The 19,594-nt window shown below is 43.7% G+C and overlaps 2 protein-coding genes across 3 annotated transcripts in view; one reads left to right on the top strand and one right to left on the bottom strand.

Annotated features, from left to right (window-relative positions):
* Positions 1-15,284, top strand: part of SGO1 (shugoshin 1) — a 57,188-nt gene extending 41,904 nt beyond the window's left edge. Inside the window, exons 7-9 of the mRNA XM_068131412.2 lie at positions 1,237-2,606; positions 7,514-7,682; positions 13,967-15,284. Of these exons, the coding sequence (XP_067987513.2) occupies positions 1,237-2,606; positions 7,514-7,682; positions 13,967-14,090 (1,663 nt within the window). The 3' untranslated portion in view covers positions 14,091-15,284. The remainder of the gene's footprint in view (positions 1-1,236; positions 2,607-7,513; positions 7,683-13,966) is intronic.
* IDH1 (isocitrate dehydrogenase (NADP(+)) 1) overlaps positions 14,088-19,594 on the bottom strand; it is a 60,398-nt gene continuing 54,891 nt past the window's right edge. For both annotated transcript variants that reach the window (XM_068131422.2, XM_068131431.2), the window contains exon 9: positions 14,088-14,691. In XM_068131422.2, coding sequence (XP_067987523.1) covers positions 14,589-14,691 — 103 coding nt within the window. In that variant the 3' untranslated portion in view covers positions 14,088-14,588. The remainder of the gene's footprint in view (positions 14,692-19,594) is intronic.

Here is a 19,594-nt window from a genome sequence, read left to right as displayed (position 1 = left end):
TAGAACACACAAATGAACTAACTGTCAACAAAGAACACAATTTAATGCGAGGGCTGCATCTGTTTCTTCTCCACCAGCTGGTCGATGCGGGGCATAACTTTGCTCACAGCACATCGGAAATCATGAAATATATCAGAAATCAGAAATAAAAAAATTATCAGGCCAAATCATTTTTTTTAAAGGTTGAGTCGCAAACCACCTGGAAGGCCTTCGCGTACCACTAGTGGTACGCGTACCACAGGTTGGGAACCAGTGTTGTAGAGTAATAAAAATAGTACCATTGGAAAGTTAATAATCGATTTACTTGGAAGAAAAATTGCTGTACCGTACGTATCCTTACTATAAATTGATGTACGTGCGCATGTGCTACTCCTTGTACAGTTCTGGGCAGATTACATCCAGACTTGCTACATAGGATGAGCAAACCCTCAATTCAATTAGTGTATAGGGGTGTTTTATCTTTGCCTGTAGTCTTGGGAGGGGGTGGGGAATGGGGGTGACGCAAACTCTCAATATAAATGTGTATCATGTAGCACCACCTCCAGGTGGGAGAAGGTATTACAATCCCACCCTTTACAATGCAGTATTCATGTCCCCATGCTTTCCAGTGCAGTGACGTATTTTGAATTATAAGCTGTGGACATGTTTTTGCTTCATTCACGTAACCCGGGTTATTTGATTTTTCGGGAGCGATTGAGGCAGCTGTCAGTTGCCTATACACCGCCCAAATAAAGGTACGTGTCAGAAGAAGGTGTTGTATGCTTGGAACAAGATTGCCCATAGGGTGGGTACTAGTAATTGTAAAATGCCTGATTTAAAAGCCTGTCAGAGAGAGGATGAAGTGCGATTTATAGCTTAATGTAGCGGTTCTTATGGTACAACATCAGGAACCATGATTAATACAGGAGCACACAAAATCATAACCATTCCTTTTTTTCTATGCTCGATTTGCTACATCACATTTATCTTTGCCTCTTGCAGCCCTTTGCTGAGGGATTTTTTTTTTAATGCCATGATATTCTGTAATCCAGTAAATAATTTGTTTGAAGCTGTCTGAATTTACACCGGTTATCATGTTTGCAAACATTAAAGCTGTGGTTACAATGAGTGATGTCATAAACTTAAGTTATTAACACATCTGCCATGATATTAATGGAGCCTGGTACAGTTCTCACCCATTGGCAGTTTATTTGTACTTGGAGTCTAAACTGTCAAGCTTTTCTTTTGATCCCACAGGGTGCCTAATCGTTCGAGATGCTCCATGCAGCAAGAAAAAACAATTGTTCAAGGAGAACGACCTGACGGAGAACCCATCTTTAACAACAATCCTGAACCACCACTGGAAAACACCCTGACATCTAACGTGCAAATACCGCCAGAAAATGGGAGTTCTAGTAAAGATGTGTCGCACATGCAAGCCACTGTTGTGCCAAATTGGGACTTAAATGTCACGTGTCGCCGCCAAAACTCCCCACGCAGCTTTCGCACTACTTTGCCTTGGCTGGAGGATAAAGAAGATCATAAAACCCAAGTGACAATGTCTGACGTTGCAGATATGGATATGAGCTCGAATGTCAAAGTTGCACAAGTTGGTTTGCAGCAAGGTGTTGATTCAGCCACTACCAGCATTTCTTGCAATTTTGAGAAACGAGGACAGGAGTTGAATAATTGCAAGGAGGTTGATAGTGGAGCATCGAATTGCAGTGTTGCTGCTGGCGATAAAGCAGGCTCTGCACAAGATTGTAGTTCTGAGATTGAACCAGAGGAAGTTAGCTCGATTGTTGTTCGCAAAGTGCGTTCATCGGAGCGGGGATCAAAACTAAAGCCTGCCCACAAAATTACAGTTGTGGGACAATCCTCTGAAGCAGAGCGCAAAATGCGTCGACAGACTGTGGGTCACGTGTCGCATGCCAAACGTTGTGTAACTAAAGCCTTGATGGAGGATGGACATGCTGAAGAAATGCACATTGAAGAGGTTTCGCCCTTGATTACCATCACTGGTGCTCAGGAAAGTATTCTGCCCATTGTACATGGACAGCAGTCACAATCTCCTGGTGAAATTTTTCGTTTTGAGTTTACAGAGAAGCCATTGTATCAGAATGAGGAGAACAGACAGGTGTCACAACCCAAAGTGAGAAGGAAGGCCTCCCACAGAGTGAAATGTGACAAAGAAAACGTGGAAGTAAAGACCAAAGTTCGTCTGCATGAAAAAGTAGTTACGTCAGAAGAAATCGAAATGCCGAGGGACCTTCAGCCAGAACAATCGCCTGAGAACGAGATTGAAGCTTGGAAACGGAGCAGAAAATGCACAACGCCGAAGACCAAACAAGTAAGAATGAGCAATCTGTCACCACAGAAGGTTTTCAATTTTGAGCTGGGCGAGAACCTCCACCAGTCTCCATATTTCACAAGCGCAGATATGGATGACAAAACACAATCTTGCCCAACCGCACGAGGTGACAGATGCTCTGTAAGGTCAGACACTATCACGCCAACAGATGGACCTCGAAAGGGGCAAAATGAAGAGGTTTTGCCACCAACGCATGGAACCTCGCCACATTGCTTTCCTTTGCGTAATGCTACTCAATGCAAGACACCTAGTAAAGGTAAGGCTCTGAAAGAATGCAAGTGTTTGTTGTTATTATATTTCAAAATGGCATTTGCAGTCACATTACCATTTAATCGGTTTGGTGCTTGAAATGTTTGCTAGAACAATGAAACAACTGATTGGGCTTGCATTTGTGGTATTTGCCTATAATTTGAGATATTCGAATGACCATGCATGCTTTTGCTGTTGGATCTGACCGGATTCAGTGTTTAGTCTGAAAGTTTGGGGATAATCTGGAAACCACACAGACAAAACCACATAACTTTGTCATGAGGTTTTGTGAGTTGAGCGGATAATTTGAGTGGCTCTGCCCTGAAGAGAGGTGGAGTACGACACAATGAAGAAGATGATACGCAAAGGTTGTCACATGCCCTTATGGACCCCCGGGTAATCGCCTATCAGGCAGAATCCGAATAAATAGGTTTCTCAGTGCCTGCCGCCTGACAAAGACGGAATTAATGTAACGATCTCTTCTGCATCTCTTTTCAACAATCGCAACTCGAAACACCCCTTCATGCTCCTCCTAATTATATGCACGGCTGAGTTTTTATTTTTTACAGCATAGCCCATTGGGCAAAGCTGTCTAGAACAGTGTTTGTCCGTCCATATGTATGTATGTATGTATGTCCCCTCAAACATATACCAATCAGAGCTGAGGATCTGATCACATGACAGGGTGATGTGATTACGTCTGTTGTCATTATGGTGGTTGGAAACCTACAGGAATGGCTGACTCTAGACACCGCCATTTTGATTCCAATTTCGTTCAGGCTGAACGTATTGTCGAACCTGTCATATATCACAATCGCCATGCCCTACTTTTTCATTCAGTGTGAAACAGAAATAAACCGATTGTTAAAATGATCATCAAATATTGAAAGCATTGGCATTACGGGTCTTCAAATGACACTACTTATAGACCTTGGGCTTCATGCCTTCATGGCTCATCCCCAGGCCGCTTCGGACAAATTAGCCCAGGTTTCTTAATGCAGTAGTATTGTTTTCATAATAATAATAGCGTTGATACTAATAATATAGTAAATATAATCGTAACACTGCAATCCCTTTGTCGTTATTGCAAAGTTTCTAGATTGAAGCGGCGTATGGTTGGTTCATTGTTGACTCGAACCATAGAATAAACTAATACCGGGATTAGCCGGTCTCTTTCGTGTGTCTCGTGGAGAAAATAGTCCATAGGTTTTGCAGTTTTGTTTTTGGTTTATTTTAATTCATATTTAAATTTATCAAATGTGAGAATTCCAATGCTTCAATATGGATTCATAATGACTGTCCAAGTGTCCAGACACCTTGAGCTCCCTGTATCGCACGGTTCGGTGCTGGGGTTCTTCCTCTGAGGCCTATGTGGTTCTGCATTGACCGACCCTCTGATGGTCTTGGTGCCGGTGAGGTGCACCCTCTATCCCATGCCAGCATGGACTGCGTGCCTTGTTCGTGGATGTGGCGGTTTTTGTGATGTTCGGGTTCATGACCGTTCGGGCCGCTCTTGCAGTGGCTGGGAGGTTTCTGGCGGTGGTTTTCATTGGCGGGGTTTTGAGCAAGGATCGTGATGGAAGAATGCCTGAAAACTTTCGAGTCATGAGTGGTGCCGTATTCTTGGCTCTGCATTTGCCTTTGTGCCTGTGCTGTCCTTGGGCTGCTGGCTAGACGGGAACTGCCCTGAATTTCGACGGATTCGGCCCCTGGCTGCACACCCGGCCCTCCGTTGCGCACCCGGTCCTGGCTTGGTGTTGCATGCTTCTTCTTGGTTTTGTCGGCAACGTTTTGGATCTGCCCTGGCATCATAAAGGAGCACTCCCTTCCTGCCACGGCTGCCCTCCCTCTGCTCATGACTTGATCTGCTCGCCATCGGGCCCACCACCGTGCTCGTTCCAGTGCCCCTCTGCCCCTCCGCCCGCTGCTCGGTCTGCGTATGGACCTTGGTGTTCTCTGCTGCATGTGCCTGGCACTTCTCTGTGTTTTTCTGAGCAAATGCTGTGGGTATCGCCGAAGTTGTGGGATGGAGGTCTGGGAGACAGTCAATGTTGCAGCCTCCATGGCTTCTTCGGTCTGGTTAAACTTCATGGAGAGGCTTGGTACAGCTTTATTATTATTATTATCTTTTCGCTACACTTCATGGTGCCTTTATTGTGCACCACTCTGGGTCTACTTGACCACAATTGATTGTTTTGATCTACTTCATTATTTTGGTATTTTAAATTGCAATACTTTATATTGCTTTTCATATTTTCCTTCTGTCCTTTTTGTGTTGAAATAACTTTATATTGGTAAATGCATTTTATAACTTGCATCTTATATTATTATTGTAACTTATTATTGTAATTAAAATGCAGTATTTGTAAATTGACTAATTCAGCCTATGGCTGCGAAAGTCTTTTTGGAATAAACCGATTATTATTACTATTATTATTACTATTATTATTATTATTATTATTATTATAATAATAATAATAATACAGCAGTATTGTTTTCGTTATAATAATAATAGGGTTAATCTTACTATAATTCACCAAATGTCCGTCCGTCTGTCTGTTTGAAGGTACCGTAAAAACTGCTGAACCGATCTCGACGATGTTTTGGGTGGATAATCCTGGGATCTCCAGGAGTAAAATAGGCTATTTAGTTTTCCCAATTTCAGCTTTAGTCTCCAGCATTCTCAAGTTTGGATTCCCGCATAACATTCGCATTCGCATAACATTCATTGTTCTCATTGTGACGATGTTGTTTTCCCGGGTGCCGCAAAAACGGCTGCACCGATCGGACTCGGTGACCTCGGACAAAGACCTTTTATAAGGACACGGGTTGAATTCCTGCTTGAGAGAATTCCATCCCGCTCCCCGCCATCACGGCCATCTCTCCAACTCACAATCCCACGAGATATGCGGAAAGGACGACCCAAAACCAATATAAACATCATTAAACATCATTCGTATATAAACATCATTAAAAGTAAATAATGACCTCGGGCAAAGTTCAAACGCCGTTTAATCTCTACATGAGAGAATTCCACATAGCTATTTGGGCGGTGAATACGCTAACAGATCGCTGTCTCCATCGATCTTGCCAAAGCCGTAACACCTATCGGCTCAAAATCCTTTTCACTGTTGACTTGGTAGTTTTTACAATTAAGGAAACATTAACAATGTTGTTAAAAGTTTATTTTGTGATTAATTGGAGTTATGTTGTTTGGAATGAAAAAAGAGATAGAGTTCAAGTGAATGACGATATGCCGTGATGGTTTATACTTTCTGAACGTGAACTTCGCGGATCGCCATATATGCAGATTCGCCACGGTCCCACGATTGATGTTTCTATACGTGAACGTACCCGTTTGTTTGCGAACGGGTATGTTTTTCATGGAAGTCCTTCACGAACTTGCTGTCCATGTCTGACGTGCGACTGAAGGTGCTACAGGAATGTGGAATTTATTGGTTTCATGCTTTAGCATTCGCCATATCTGCATTGCCTGTTTGCTTCTGGCCTCCCACCCATGCGAAGCACGGGTATCTCCCTAGTACTAATAATATAGTAAATATAATCGTAACACTGCAATCTCTTTGTCGTTATTGCAATGTTTCTAGATTGAAGCTTATTATTATTATATTACAGCAGTATTGTTTTCGTTATTATAATAATTGGGTTAATTCTAATAATACAGTAAATATAATCGTAACACTGCAATCCCTTTGTCGTTATTGCAAAGTTTCTAGATTGAAGCGGTGTATGTTTGGTTCATTGTGAAAACAGAATAAACCAGTGTGAATGACTGAATGAATGATCGTTTTAAGGCCATTTTTTCCCCGCTATAGTGGGGGTAAGCCTTGCGGGCCCCATGACAATCATGGTTCCCTGTTTGAGGCAATGTTTTTATGGCTGGATGCCTTTCCTGACGTCAACCCGCAGATATTCTAGTTTTGTACTTTTAATTGATTTTCTAAAAGGCAATAAAAGGTGAATTTTTTTTATAGGGGGTGTAGACTTTCTAGAGGCACTGTATGTATGTATGCCTCTTCCACCAGCATTTTACAGGTTTATTTCCTTTAAAATCCGTTTTCTCTGCAACCGTTGGTCTAATTGACATGTAATTTTCACATGATTCCCTATCGCAACATCTCGAAGCATGTTACCTACTCAGATCTACTCTGCTCGACATATTGCTCTACCAAATTCGTAACAATAATGACCCTAAACACACCTCCAGGCTATGTCAAAACTACCTTCGAGGAAAAGAACAAGACGGTAGGCGTCAAATCATGGAATGGCCAGCAGTCTCCAGACTTAAACCCCATCGAGCTGCTTTGGGATGAACTGGACAGAAGGGTGAAAGCAAAGCAACCTACAAGTGCAACACATTTGTGGGAACTTCTGCAACAGTGTTGGGAAGAACTTCCCGAACAACATTTGATTTCCATTGTAGAAAGAATGCCACAAGTGTGTTCGGCGGTTATATCTGCAAAAGGTGGCTACTTTGCTGAGTCAAAAATTTTAATTAAATTTTGTTAAACAAAATGATTCCATGATTTATTTTTTATCTCCAATTGTTTATTTGTTCCATGCTTAATTTCAGAGTACATTGAGACATTAAACTGTGTAAATTTCAATAAAAATTGAGGTGTTCTAAAACTTGTGTGTGTTGTGTTGTGTTGTGTTGTGTTGTGTTGTGTTGTGTTGTGTTGTGTTGTGTTGTGTTGTGTTGTGTTGTGTTGTGTTGTGTTGTGTTGTGTTGTGTTGTGTTGTGTTGTGTTGTGTTGTGTTGTGTTGTGTTGTGTTGTGTTGTGTTGTGTTGTGTTGTGTTGTGTTGTGTTGTGTTGTATATATTTTTTCAAAGTTTGCATCTGTATTCTTACACCTTGTTTTATCGCTGATGCAATTTTCCCTGGCATGCAGATTCCATCGGTAGTCCCCTACTGGAGGTTTCCAACCTGGGCAAATTATCGTTTAACTCGGCATCCCCATCCTACCAGTTGGCGTTAAGCCTGCAATACAACCCCCAAACATCTCCGCGACGACTGCGTCAAAAAGGCTCCTTGAGGTACACGGAGCCAAGACTCAACGAGTAAGTGTGTGCAATCTTATCAGCAATGAGAGTATTTTTCTTCCATCTTTGAAATGGAGGTGGTTACCTTCCTCAACCTCAGTGTACTGAATGATCTTTTATTGAATGTCCCACATTGAGATACTTGTTTTTTTTACCCAACACACCTGGGATTTCTCTAGGGGTTGGGTATACGACACCTCTGTGGTTAAAAATGAGCTACCACCCTTGGTTTTGCAATGTGCTTACTTTTTTTTTTTCGATACAGAGTCGAGGCTCTTGGAAGAGCTACAACAGAGAATGGACCAGGATGCAGCAGAACAAAAGGAACAGCAGGAGATGGTGGAAAATGCCAACAGCAAGGCGTGGGAGTAAATTGATGGAAACAGACAAATGGGGGTTTGGGGGTAATGATGATTGGTAGGGGAGAATGCAAGGGGTGGACAAGATGGATACAGAAGTAAAAAATATATTTTGGGGTGGGGATGGATGGAGCGTGGTTTAACGAGTGTGGAGAAGATCATGGTTTTGGATTGGGGATGATCTGAGATGGTGATGGACAGCTGTCTTGAAGACCTGAAGGGAAGAGTGAGATTGAAGAGGATGTGGAAGGTGTTTACACAAGTGTGGAAAAAGAGGTGTCAGACAAATCATTGACTGAAAGTGCCATTATTTCCATTCACTGTATATTAAAGTATGTAGAGGTAGCTTTATGCATGTAGAGGTAGCTTCATTTGACAGCTTCTTATTTTTTCGTGTGTGGCACAAGGCTGTGGGGTAGCATGATTGGCTTAGGCTGTAGCTGTGCCACTGATGCATTGCCCCCTGTAGGTTAGCACAGGAATTTGGAATTTGTTTATGGTACCGGTGATCGCTCACCTACTCTTCGCGAAGGACGCCGTGAAATCATTGACGTCCACTAGTTCATGCTGGCAGACGGGATGTCCATTTAACATCCATTCAATGACGGCACACCGATGAATCATGCTTCCTGTGATGAGAGTTTTATAGCTGGGTCTGGATTCAAACCCCAGCTAGACAGCTTGGAGGCGAATGCATGCACCTCAAGGCCATCCCGCCACCCATATTCTTCAGCTGAGATGCAGTATTATTCCTTGCCATGAAGATGTGGGAGCATTGGCATTTAGGTGGGTTGAGGTGAAATTGGACAAATTGAAAGAAAAATATAAGAGGAGGGAAAAGAGGTTTGAGAAGAATAAAAGTGGGAGGGTAGGAGGATTTAGTTAGGGAGGTGGGGAGAATTTTGCTTTTCTTTCCCACAATAGGTAAACGACCCCTTTTTAATTAGTTCTCTGGAATGAAGGGTCTCAGAAGAGCAAGCTGACTGGCGGCCATCTTTATTATCAGTGGGGAGTGTGGAGGAAGGGTTGAATGTGGCCAGACTACGGTACCTTTGCAGTTGGTCAACTTTAAAACACTGAATTAGCAACAGAGAAATAATATTCCATGAGGCATTTTGCAAATGGTGGATTTTTTTTGTCGTCGTCCCCACCACCCTCCTCCTGATCTCCCTTTTTCCCTCTGTCCTAACAAGATCAATTTACAACCCCACTTTTCCATGTTAATTGAATTGACAACGGCCATGATTCGTGGGAGAGAAACTTTTCTTTTTGAGTCCCATATTCAGACTGACGATTCCTGACGAGATACACCAGCCAATTTGGAGGTACATTGATCAGGCAAGACATTCTCACGTCGTGCGTGTTCGAGTCCCGGCTTCATCAGGAGCGGTCGTCTTCTGACGTCTTGCTGGGGTCGGTCGTGAGGAGGGGAACTGTGAACGGAGAGCTGTGGTTTCCGTGCAGACCGTGAGGACAAGCACGGCTGGGAAGAGCGAGCTGCACGCCAAGGCCGTTCCCTTCACACGGAAGGCCTACTTCGCGCCAAGGAGTGTGTTTCATGCGCAAAGACGCCAGGGCCTCGGACGATCTTTGACGATTCCTGACGAGATACACCAGCCGATTTAAGACTAAGTGCCCACTAAATCACACCTCTGTTTTTCAGTTGGATTTCCCTTTGTCTGTATTTGGGTATGTTTGGGAGTGCTCCATTTGGGATTATAGTTTATTGATCGTTTTTTTTCGTGCACCAAGCATTTTCATCAAGCATTTTCATTTTCATTTCATCAAGCATCAAGCATTTTCTTTCGTGCATCATCACCTTCGAAAGTGTTGCGTTTACATTCTGTACGCCTGGCCATCTTAGCTACTTAACGTGCAGTGTAAACGAACCTTTTCTTTGTTATCAATGGTGATCTCAAGCTTGTGGAGGAGCTTGTATGTGTAATGTATTTGGGAGGACGACTCGGCCATCCTTGTGCTTTTAGTTTTACATGAATTGACTTGGACCGGTGTGTACGGTGTGTACCCTGGTTAGAATAGGTACACCGTATCCCTGCGTGTCGTAAGAGGCGACTAAGAGGGTTGGCGTCAGGAAGGGCATCAGGCCATAAAAACATTGCCTCAAAAAGAGAACCATGACAATTACAACTACCAATGGGCAGGGTACAGCCCGAAGTGGAGATCGGTTTCTGAGGTTTGGGACATGGAATGTAGGGACAATGACAGGGAGATCAGGAGAAGTGGTGGAAGTATTGGTCAGAAGAAGAGTGGACATATGTTGTGTGCAAGAGACGAGATGGAAGGGAAGTGGTGTGAGAATGGTGAAGGGTAGGCATGGACAGAAATATAAGTTTGTGTGGCAAGGGTGCCCGGAGGGCGTGAATGGTGTTGGTGTCCTGTTTTCTGAGGAGTTTGTAGACAGTGTGGTGAGTGTGACCAGAGTGAGTGATAGGTTGATGATGGTGAAAATGATTGGAAAGCTCTTGGTGAACATCATCTCGGGATATTCTCCGCAGGTTGGTCGGAGCGATGAAGAGAAGGACAAGTTCTGGTGTGCGATAGAGAAGCTGATGGAAAACGTGAAAGATGAGGAAGTTGTTGTGGTAGGAGGAGACCTAAATGGACATGTGGGAAGGAGTATGGATGGTTTTGAGGGAGTTCATGGGGGTTGCGGATATTGTGTGAGAAATGGAGAAGGTGAAAGGATTTTGGAGTTTGCTGATGGAGCTGATTTGTTGATTTGTAATACTCAGTTCCAGAAAGGGGATAATAAGCTTGTTACATACACGTCAGGTGGGTCGACGACAACTGTTGACTACCTGATGGTGCGTAGGCGAGATAGGGGGCACCTCCGGGACACAAAGGTGATCCTGGGGGAGGAGGCTGTTTCACAGCACCACTTGGTTGTCTGCGACATAAGGGTGAAGGGTGCGAGGAGAGCTCGGCGGGTGAAGTACCAACCGATAATGACGGCTTGGAGGTTGAAAGAGGTGACAGTAAGGGAGGCATTAAAAGAGAGGCTGAGTTGGGTCGAGGATTATGTGGTTGAGCTTGAAAGTGGTTGGATGTCAATGAAAGATAGTCTGTTGGGAGCCGTTGGTGAGGTATGTGGATGGACAAAAGGACCACCGCGGCACTCGGAAACATGGTGGTGGGATGATGAAGTTGGAAAGAGGATTGACGAGAAGAGGAAGAAGTTCAAGGAGTGGCAGAAGGCGAAGGGTACGGGAGCAGAAAAAGCAGAGCATGAAAGTTATAAGGCAGACTGCAAGGTAAAGAAGGCTGCAAAGAAAGAGGTAGCAAAGGCGCAGGAGACATGTAGGAAAATGTTCGGAGAACGCTTGGATTCGGAAGAGGGTCAGAGAGCGGTATTCAGGATTGCAAAGCAGATAGCGAAAGAGAGGTGTGATGTGATGGGGGTGAGTTGCTTGAAGGATGAAGTGGGACAAATCGTTGTGGACCCAGATGGAATTAAAGAAAGATGGAAAAGATATATGGAAATGCTGTTGAATACAAAGAATGAATGGGATGGCAACATAGAGAGTAACCCAGTTTTAGGACTGGCAGAGAAGATAACTGAGAAGGAAGTTGAGGAAGCGATAAAAGCAATGAAGAGTAGAAAAGCGGGAGGGCCGACGGGAGGAGTTGTGGGAGATATGTTGAAGGCAGCAGGAATTTGGGGTGTGAAGAGAATGACAGAGATCTGTAATCTGGTGGTGAAAGAAGGTTGCATTCCAGTGGATTGGGAACTGAGTACCCTTGTCCCTCTATACAAGGGGAAAGGTGACCCTCTGGAGTGTGGCTCGTACCGAGCGATAAAGTTATTGGAGCATGGACTGAAGGTATTGGAAAGGGTGTTGGAGAGGAGGATAAGGAAGAAGGTGAAGATCGACGAAATGCAGTTTGGATTTATGCCAGGAAGAGGAATGACAGACACGCTCTTTATTGTGAGGCAGTTTCAGGAGAAGTACATGGAGAAGAGGAAGAAGTTGTTTCTTGGGTTTGTTGATCTGGAGAAAGCATTCGATAGGGTACCACGCGAAGTATTGACATGGGCATTGAGGAAGTTAGAAGTGGAGGAATGGTTGATCAGAGTTGTGATGGCAATGTACAAAAGAGCGCGCACAGCTGTAAGGACGAAGGACGGGAACAGTGGTGAGTTTGAGGTGAAGGTGGGAGTGCATCAGGGGTCGGTACTAAGTCCACTACTATTTGTAGCTGTGATGGAGGTGCTGGCTCAGACCGTAAAGGAGGGTTTACCGTGGGAGTTGTTGTATGCAGATGATCTGGTGTTGATTGCGGAAAGTATGGATGGACTGAAGGAAAAGATGAACAAATGGAAGGAAAGTATGGAGACAAAAGGTCTGAAGGTGAATATAGGAAAGACGAAGGTGATGGCAAGTGGTAAAGCATGTGGTGAGGTGGAAAGAACTGGGAAGTGGCCATGTGCTGTGTGCAGGAAGGGTGTCAGAGTGAACTCCATTCAATGTACAATGTGCGCTGAGTGGGTTCATCAAAAATGTAGTGGTCTGAGAGGGTCATTAACCAGTCTGGCAGCTACATTCAAATGTAAGGTGTGCACAGAGGGAGCTGCAGATGGAGGAAATGTTGAGTTGGATCTTGGAGATGGCGTGAAGCTGGAACGTGTGAAAACATTTTGCTATCTCGGAGACATGCTGAATGGAGAAGGTGGATCAGACTCGGCAACGGTTGCTCGAGTGAGATGTGCATGGAAGAAGTTTCGGGAACTGAGTGGCGTGCTGATGAGGGGAGTGTCGTTGAAGCTGAAGGGAAAGATGTATGCTGCATGTGTGAGAAGTGTTATGATTTCTGGGAGCAAGACATGGGTCATGAATGTAGAGCAGCAACGAAGGCTGGAATGGGTGGAAATGCGAATGGTTCGGTGGATGTGCGGAGTGTCGCTGAGAGAGAGGAAGACAAATGATGAATTGCGAAAGATGATGGGAATAGAGCCTGTGATTGATGCTGTGAAGAGGAACAGGTTGAGATGGTTTGGTCATGTGTTGAGGAAGGATGAAAGTGACTGGTTGAGAAGAGTGATGGAAATGAATGTAGAAAGAAGTAGAGGACGGGGAAGACCGAGAAAGACTTGGCTAAAGACGGTGGAAGAAGACATGCAGGCAAGGGGGTTAACAAGGAGAGATGCAGAAAATAGGGCAAAATGGAGAAGATTGTCATGGGGACCGCAAGGCTAACCCCCGCTCTAGCAGGGAAAATGGCCTTAAAATGCATGTTGTGTTGTTATTCAGACTCGTGTTTGTAAAATCTGCGAGAGCTGCAAATAGCTACCTTGGATTTTTTTTTTGTTTGCGAAGATGATCACTTGTCAATATATCTCCCGAATCTTTTTGCGGGTGATTGCATTTGCTCAAGTAAACTGTATGGTGCTTACGTGGCCCACGTCACCGCTTCGCCATTCCACTTCAGCATGCATAAACTGTGCATTCCGTACCTCCGTGAGAAAATCAAAAGTACCCACAATGTAAATAGCTGTCTGTTCATCCATCGCAGAAGTGGAACAGGAGGTTTTCTGTCACAATTTTTTCGCTAGTTTTCAGTGGTGAAGGTGACCAAGATCCATTGATTTAACAAGTTTTTTTTTTTTCCTGAAACAAAGTGAATGCATTGTTACACAAATGTGCTCACAGGCACACGATCAATAACATTCATATACACAAGAATGATGACCATTATGGTGCTCCTTAAAAACGAGTCGTTGAATATTTGGTACAGCACTAACCTTGCTCCTTTTCAGCTCCAACCACAAATAAGGTTTCTTGTTTGGGGGAGGAGAGGTTGTCTCCTACCTGATGTTGATGCTTTAAACACCCATATACTGTATTGGTGTTGCTTTGATTTGTAAGTTCAAAATCACAGGAATTCTTTGCTTTATCAAATGGCCTTCTCCCCTTTTTCCGGCAGAAAATTACGCCGTGGAGACAAGTTTACAAGCCTTACATACCTTTACTCCCCAGTCTACAAAAGAGAAAAGAAATTGAAGCGGGGTTCCAAGGAAAAACAAGGCAAAGAGGCGAGAAACAGCTGATGGTCGAGATCTTCACCTGTTTAATTTACAACCCCAAATGTTGTTTTCGATGTTGAAATCTATTTGTTTCACTCTATTCTGTTGGTCCCATTGTGTAGTTTGTTTTCTTTCTCCACAAATGTCTACTATGGGACAATGTATGATCAAATATTTAACATATTCAACAAAACTAAAAATCAAAAAAACTTTCCCTATATTTTACACAAAGTGCTTTTCTGACAGAAGTACACGGGCCGTGTATTTTGAGATCCTAGGGAAAAACCAAAAAAAACTTAAGATGGTGTTTAATATTTTTTCCCCATTTTAATTTGCTAATAGAACAAATAAAATGTACTTGTATTTTACACTCTTCAACCTTCAACCATTAGGGAATCTGTTTCTGTCATAACATGGTACCAAACAGATAGGTTAAAAGAGCTGTGATTTGAACTCGAGCTTGCGGGCTTGTTTTGTAAAACTCTTCCATGTCCTCTGAAGAGAAACGTGGTAGTCTCTGCTCTAGAGTTTGTTTGCAAAGATTCCTCCGGAAAGCTTTGTCCTCAGGTTTCCTGCAAGCTTATCAATGAACTCGAACGTGTTGAGGTAGTCTGAGCGCTGGACACTGGCGAGAAACACACGCACCAGTGGTGCGGACATTAATGGCTTTTTAAACTCCTTTGCTGCTGATGTCCTTACACCTTGTTAATTTAGTTCTCAGGGTACTGAGAAACATGGTGCTGGTCCAGATGTTGGTTGGTCTGCTACATTCAATGGAAGGTTCAACACCAAACTGATTGGTTTAATTGTGAACAGGTAACAATGTTTCAGGCCTACTCCAAGCAATTTTATCAATTACTTTTTAACAGGGATGGCTGAAAACCCAATGTCCAGCATTGTGACACAAACTGGATATAATGTAAAATAAGGTCCAGTCTCAGAGGAGATCTTGTACAGATTTATTTAAACCATATTAATTAAATGCAGGCCTTAGGTTCATAGGAGTTTATTTTGGCATCATTTCAGAGCAATATGAAAGAGCATTTCTCTTAACGAGACTACAGCGTTTGTTTGATATCGAGGTGAACATTTGTATCATCCTCGTGTATTGAAAAACTTTAGTTTTTGATTCTTAAATGGTTATTCTCAAAAGCTAGAATTATGCATTTTTGAGGTGACATTTTTTTGTGCACTATAAAATTAAAGATGAAACTCCTATGTTCACTGTTTTTCATTTATACTACATATCCTTGTCCAAGATGGGACAGGATCAATTAACCAGACAGTGATATCATGGTTGGAGAGTGTTCTGAGAATGGGAGGTTGGCGGTTCAATCCCTGGCTAAATCATATTAAAGACCATCTAAAAACATAGGGGCAATACCCCTGGCGCTCACCTGGTAGAATAAACAGTATATTGCATTGACTAAAGGTATTGTTACGTTTATAGGGGGTAGGATTGTATTGATTTACCTTAGGGCTAGGTAGGATTGTATAGTATTGTGTGCTCCGAATGTTGTGATGAAGAAGAAGAACCCCCATGTACCTAAGTAGGAATCCGTTACACCGGATGTCGTGTAAGAGTATCTTTGTCCCCATGGCGAGGTGTGGGGTTGTGTTAATTTGTTAGAGATTAAGAGGAAATCCCCTGTATGTAAATGGCCTCTGTGATTCCTCCTTTGTTCGTTATAACACGCACACCACACCCGCCATGCACTCCACACCTAAAAAATAACACGAAATAAAAGTAGCAGGAAACCGGACATTCATTGGGCACCGCCAATGATACCACCGACCGGGACATCAAAGCCCGGCAAGTGGCCGTGAGGCCACACCCCGAAGAACCATTGGTCAGGACGGCCATAGAGCGATGAGATGGCACTCGCTAATAGGTGTGCGCAGACGTCATCGGATGACATAAGAGCCCACGGAACAAAAGACTTTCCTGGCATTTTCTGCCTCTTTGGGTCCTGAACTGATGAAAAGCGGTCACAATTTGTCTTCTTCTTGTTCGTTCTGGATTTCATTGCGAAGTCACATTTTCCTGCTCTTGCATTGGGACAAGGACATTGGTGTTGTGCAGTCGGACATTTGTGCTTTTTGGTCCGGGTGATCAGTTTGAGCGGCCGCATTTTCCTTTCCCTCGCTCGTTGGTGCAGACGGTGCGGTGGCTGTCTGCGCTGAGACCACGGTGCTGTGTGGAGCAGATGGCGAGTGGACGGGCGTGGCCTGCTTGCTTCGCGCTCAGCGGCTGGAGGAACGAACTGCACGCTAAGACATTTTCCCACGCATGAACTGCGCGCCAAGACATTTTCCACGCATGAACTGCATGCCAAGACATTTTCCTGCGCACTAACTGTGCGCCAAGACATTTTCCTGTGCACGGACTGCACGCCAAGACATTTTCCCATGCACGGACTGCGCGCCAAGACATTTTCCCATGCACGGACTTCGCGCCAGGGTGTGTTTTTCCACGCAGGGACGCGGGCCCTCCTCCGGTCATGGACGCCAGGCGGAGTGCAGGCAAATGCACCTCAAAGACTACGCTTTATTTTATCATCCCCCTGTGTTGTATACAAGTCTGTATGGGGGCGCTCCATTTAGGAATTTTTAGTTTTACTGTGCATTTTTTTTGTTACCGGCAAACCTTTTTCCACCCCCCCCCCCCCCCCCCCCCTCACATCTCCAAAGGGGCAGATTTCTTTTAATGCTGTGAACAAACTTTGGTACGTCACGGGTGATGAAGGTTGTGGTCAAGTTTCATCGAAATTGTGTGTGTAGTTTCCGAGGAAAAAGCAAATTCCTATTTTTGGGGGGTCAAACCTGGACCCACTTTGACCTCCGCTGGACCCCGATTTTTTTCTTCTTTTTTTTCGTGCCATGAACAAACAGTCACAGCACAACAAATATCATTTGTGCCAAATTTGGTCGCAATCCCTTCAGCGGTTTCGGAGAAGTTTCAAGTGTTTACGGACGGACTGACGACGCCATCACATAAGCTCCCCTGAAATTCGTTCCAGGTGAGCTAAAAAGGATAGCACATGGCCAAACATAGGTAGGCAACCATTGCGCATTCTTGATAAATCTAATGGCTACCTTATAAAGGAACTCAAAAATGGGGTAGGGCGAGATAATTTCTTCTTTGCAATAAATATGGCAATGGTGCCTACATGTTTGTTTTGAAAGCAGTGCTAAATGTTTGAAATGGAATGAAGATAAAATGGGTTAATTGGCTGGTGGCAAGGATAGGGACATGGTGGGTTGTATCTCCTCACCCCTCCCACCCCCCTCTGATATGAAGGTTGGAAAGATAGAATCTCAAAGATAGAAAAGGAAAGAATCCCAAAGGAGAGGTCCATGAACAAGACCAAAAAACAAACAAAAAAAAAACTAGAATGGCACTCGTAAAAGCGCAGTCTCGCCATGAGTGTTCACCCAGAACAAAAATACCATCGCTAACTGAACGCGCTACTACTACGGCCCATATCCTATATCATCCATGCACCATATTATGTCAGTGTATTGGCATGGGTTATGTATGTCATAAAATTAATTCTTCCCTCACATCGGGTCATACATCAGATTTATGAAGTTTCAGATTTTTCAGGTAAGACTTTCAATTTTTTTCAGAGAAACGGATGTACAATTTTTTTTCATTTAATCCAATTTGGCTGCCATACAATGTGACCTATGGCATCGGCCATAAAACATTACACTTGGGGAGTTCCTCCATGTTGAAAGTTTCGCATCAATCGGACAAGCGGTTGCAGAGACCGCCATTTTTTAAAGCTAAAATATACAGGCAGACGGACAGACCAGGGCCATTGCAATAGTAGTCTCGCACCCCGTTTAGGGCAAGACCAATGAGCAGACATGCTGAAAAATGATCTGAAACCATACAACAAGTTAGGGACATGGGTGAGGACGAACAAACACGAAAAACAACAAATTAAATCAGGGAAAACTTAGCTTTGTTCACAAATGACTGAATATTTCCAAAATCTGTAGAGACAAGCAGTCCATTTTGATGATAAACAACTGATCATTATTAAAATCCCAAATCTTACTATAATTCACCAAATGTCCGTCTGTCTGTTCGAAGGTACCGTAAAAACTGCTGAACCGATCGCAAATATATTTTGGGTGGGTAATCCTGGGACCCGTGGGAGTAAAATAGGCTATTTAGTTTTCCCAATTTCAGCTTTGGTCTCCAGCATTCTCAGGTTTGGACTCCCGCATAACGTTCATTGTGACGATGTTCTCATTGTGATGATGTATGTGTTCACGGTAGTGTTTGACGTGACGGTGTGAACGTAATTTCGTAACGTTTTTCGTTTCGTAATCCTTTAATGAACGTTTAATGTTTAATGAACGTTTAATGCCCTTCGATGTCCGGGGCCGCATGCGCGCTACACTGGACGGGCCAGCGTGTACCTTGCCCTTCGCCGTCATGCTCGGGTAAACCGCTGAGCCCCATCTGTGATGGGGACTAGGGCTTGAGACAGTGTCCCACGAACGAGGAATTCCCAGTAAGCGCGAGTCATCAGCTCGCGTTGATTAAGTCCCTGCCCTTTTACACACCGCCCGTCGCTACTACCGATCGGACGGTTTGATGAGATCCTCAGATCAGCCCCTGCACGGGCCGTTCTCGGGTCGTGCCGGTGCACCGAAAAGATGAGCGAACTTGATTGTCTAGACTCTAGAGGAAGTAAAAGTCGTAACAAGGTTTCCGTCGGTGAACCTGCGGAAGGATCATTATCGGGACAACATGAGAGCGAGCGAGACGCGAGACGTACATGGTACGTGATCGTCCATGTACTGTTTAGATTTTGATGATTTGCATGTGATATGATTCAACGGATGTTTATATGAATCGTTTAAAATAAAAAAAAGACTTCAATTTCTGATATTTTACCTTTTCATTTGGGCTTCCCAATTGAAGCCCCGCCTGTAGGGCGGGTACTGTTGCTAGTACATGAAAGCACGTTTTTAATCACGTGTCTGAACATGGAGAAGAACAGGTGGCCATTGTTGTATGGAAGTGGTTAGCGGACGTGTTTATGAGGGGTTATGATGGGAAGGGGAGTAGAAGGGGAAGAGTTGGTGGTGCATTGTTTGAGTTTATAATTGAAAATAAGTTTGTATGTTATATTTATGTAAAGACGAGCAAGGTACCCATCGCTGATTGGTTCATAGTAGTGGCCAAAAATATTACCACCTTTGCACTTTTTTCAAATAACTCACAATTTTCTCAAAAAATAAGTTGAAATTGACGCAAGTATTTGGTTTCCACAATTCGTTATTTCACTATTAATGTTACAGTGCCTTTGTTTTTGATTCAGAACTTAATATAAATCTGAAAATCCTTTTAAATCAGAAAATAAAAAAATTGCATTGACAAAATTATTGACACCCGAGACTTAATATTTGGTCGCACAGTCTTTGGACAAAATAACTGCAGTCAAGAGCTTCCTATAGCCATGAATGAGCTTCCTACACCTCTCTACTGGTGGTTTGGCCCACTCTTC

This window comes from Myxine glutinosa, chromosome 1 (assembly GCF_964187855.1).
Source record: "Myxine glutinosa chromosome 1, kmMyxGlut1.1, whole genome shotgun sequence".
Taxonomy (NCBI): domain Eukaryota; kingdom Metazoa; phylum Chordata; class Myxini; order Myxiniformes; family Myxinidae; genus Myxine; species Myxine glutinosa.
Note: the sequence above shows the minus strand (reverse complement) of the source record. Positions and strands in the feature narration are given on the sequence as shown.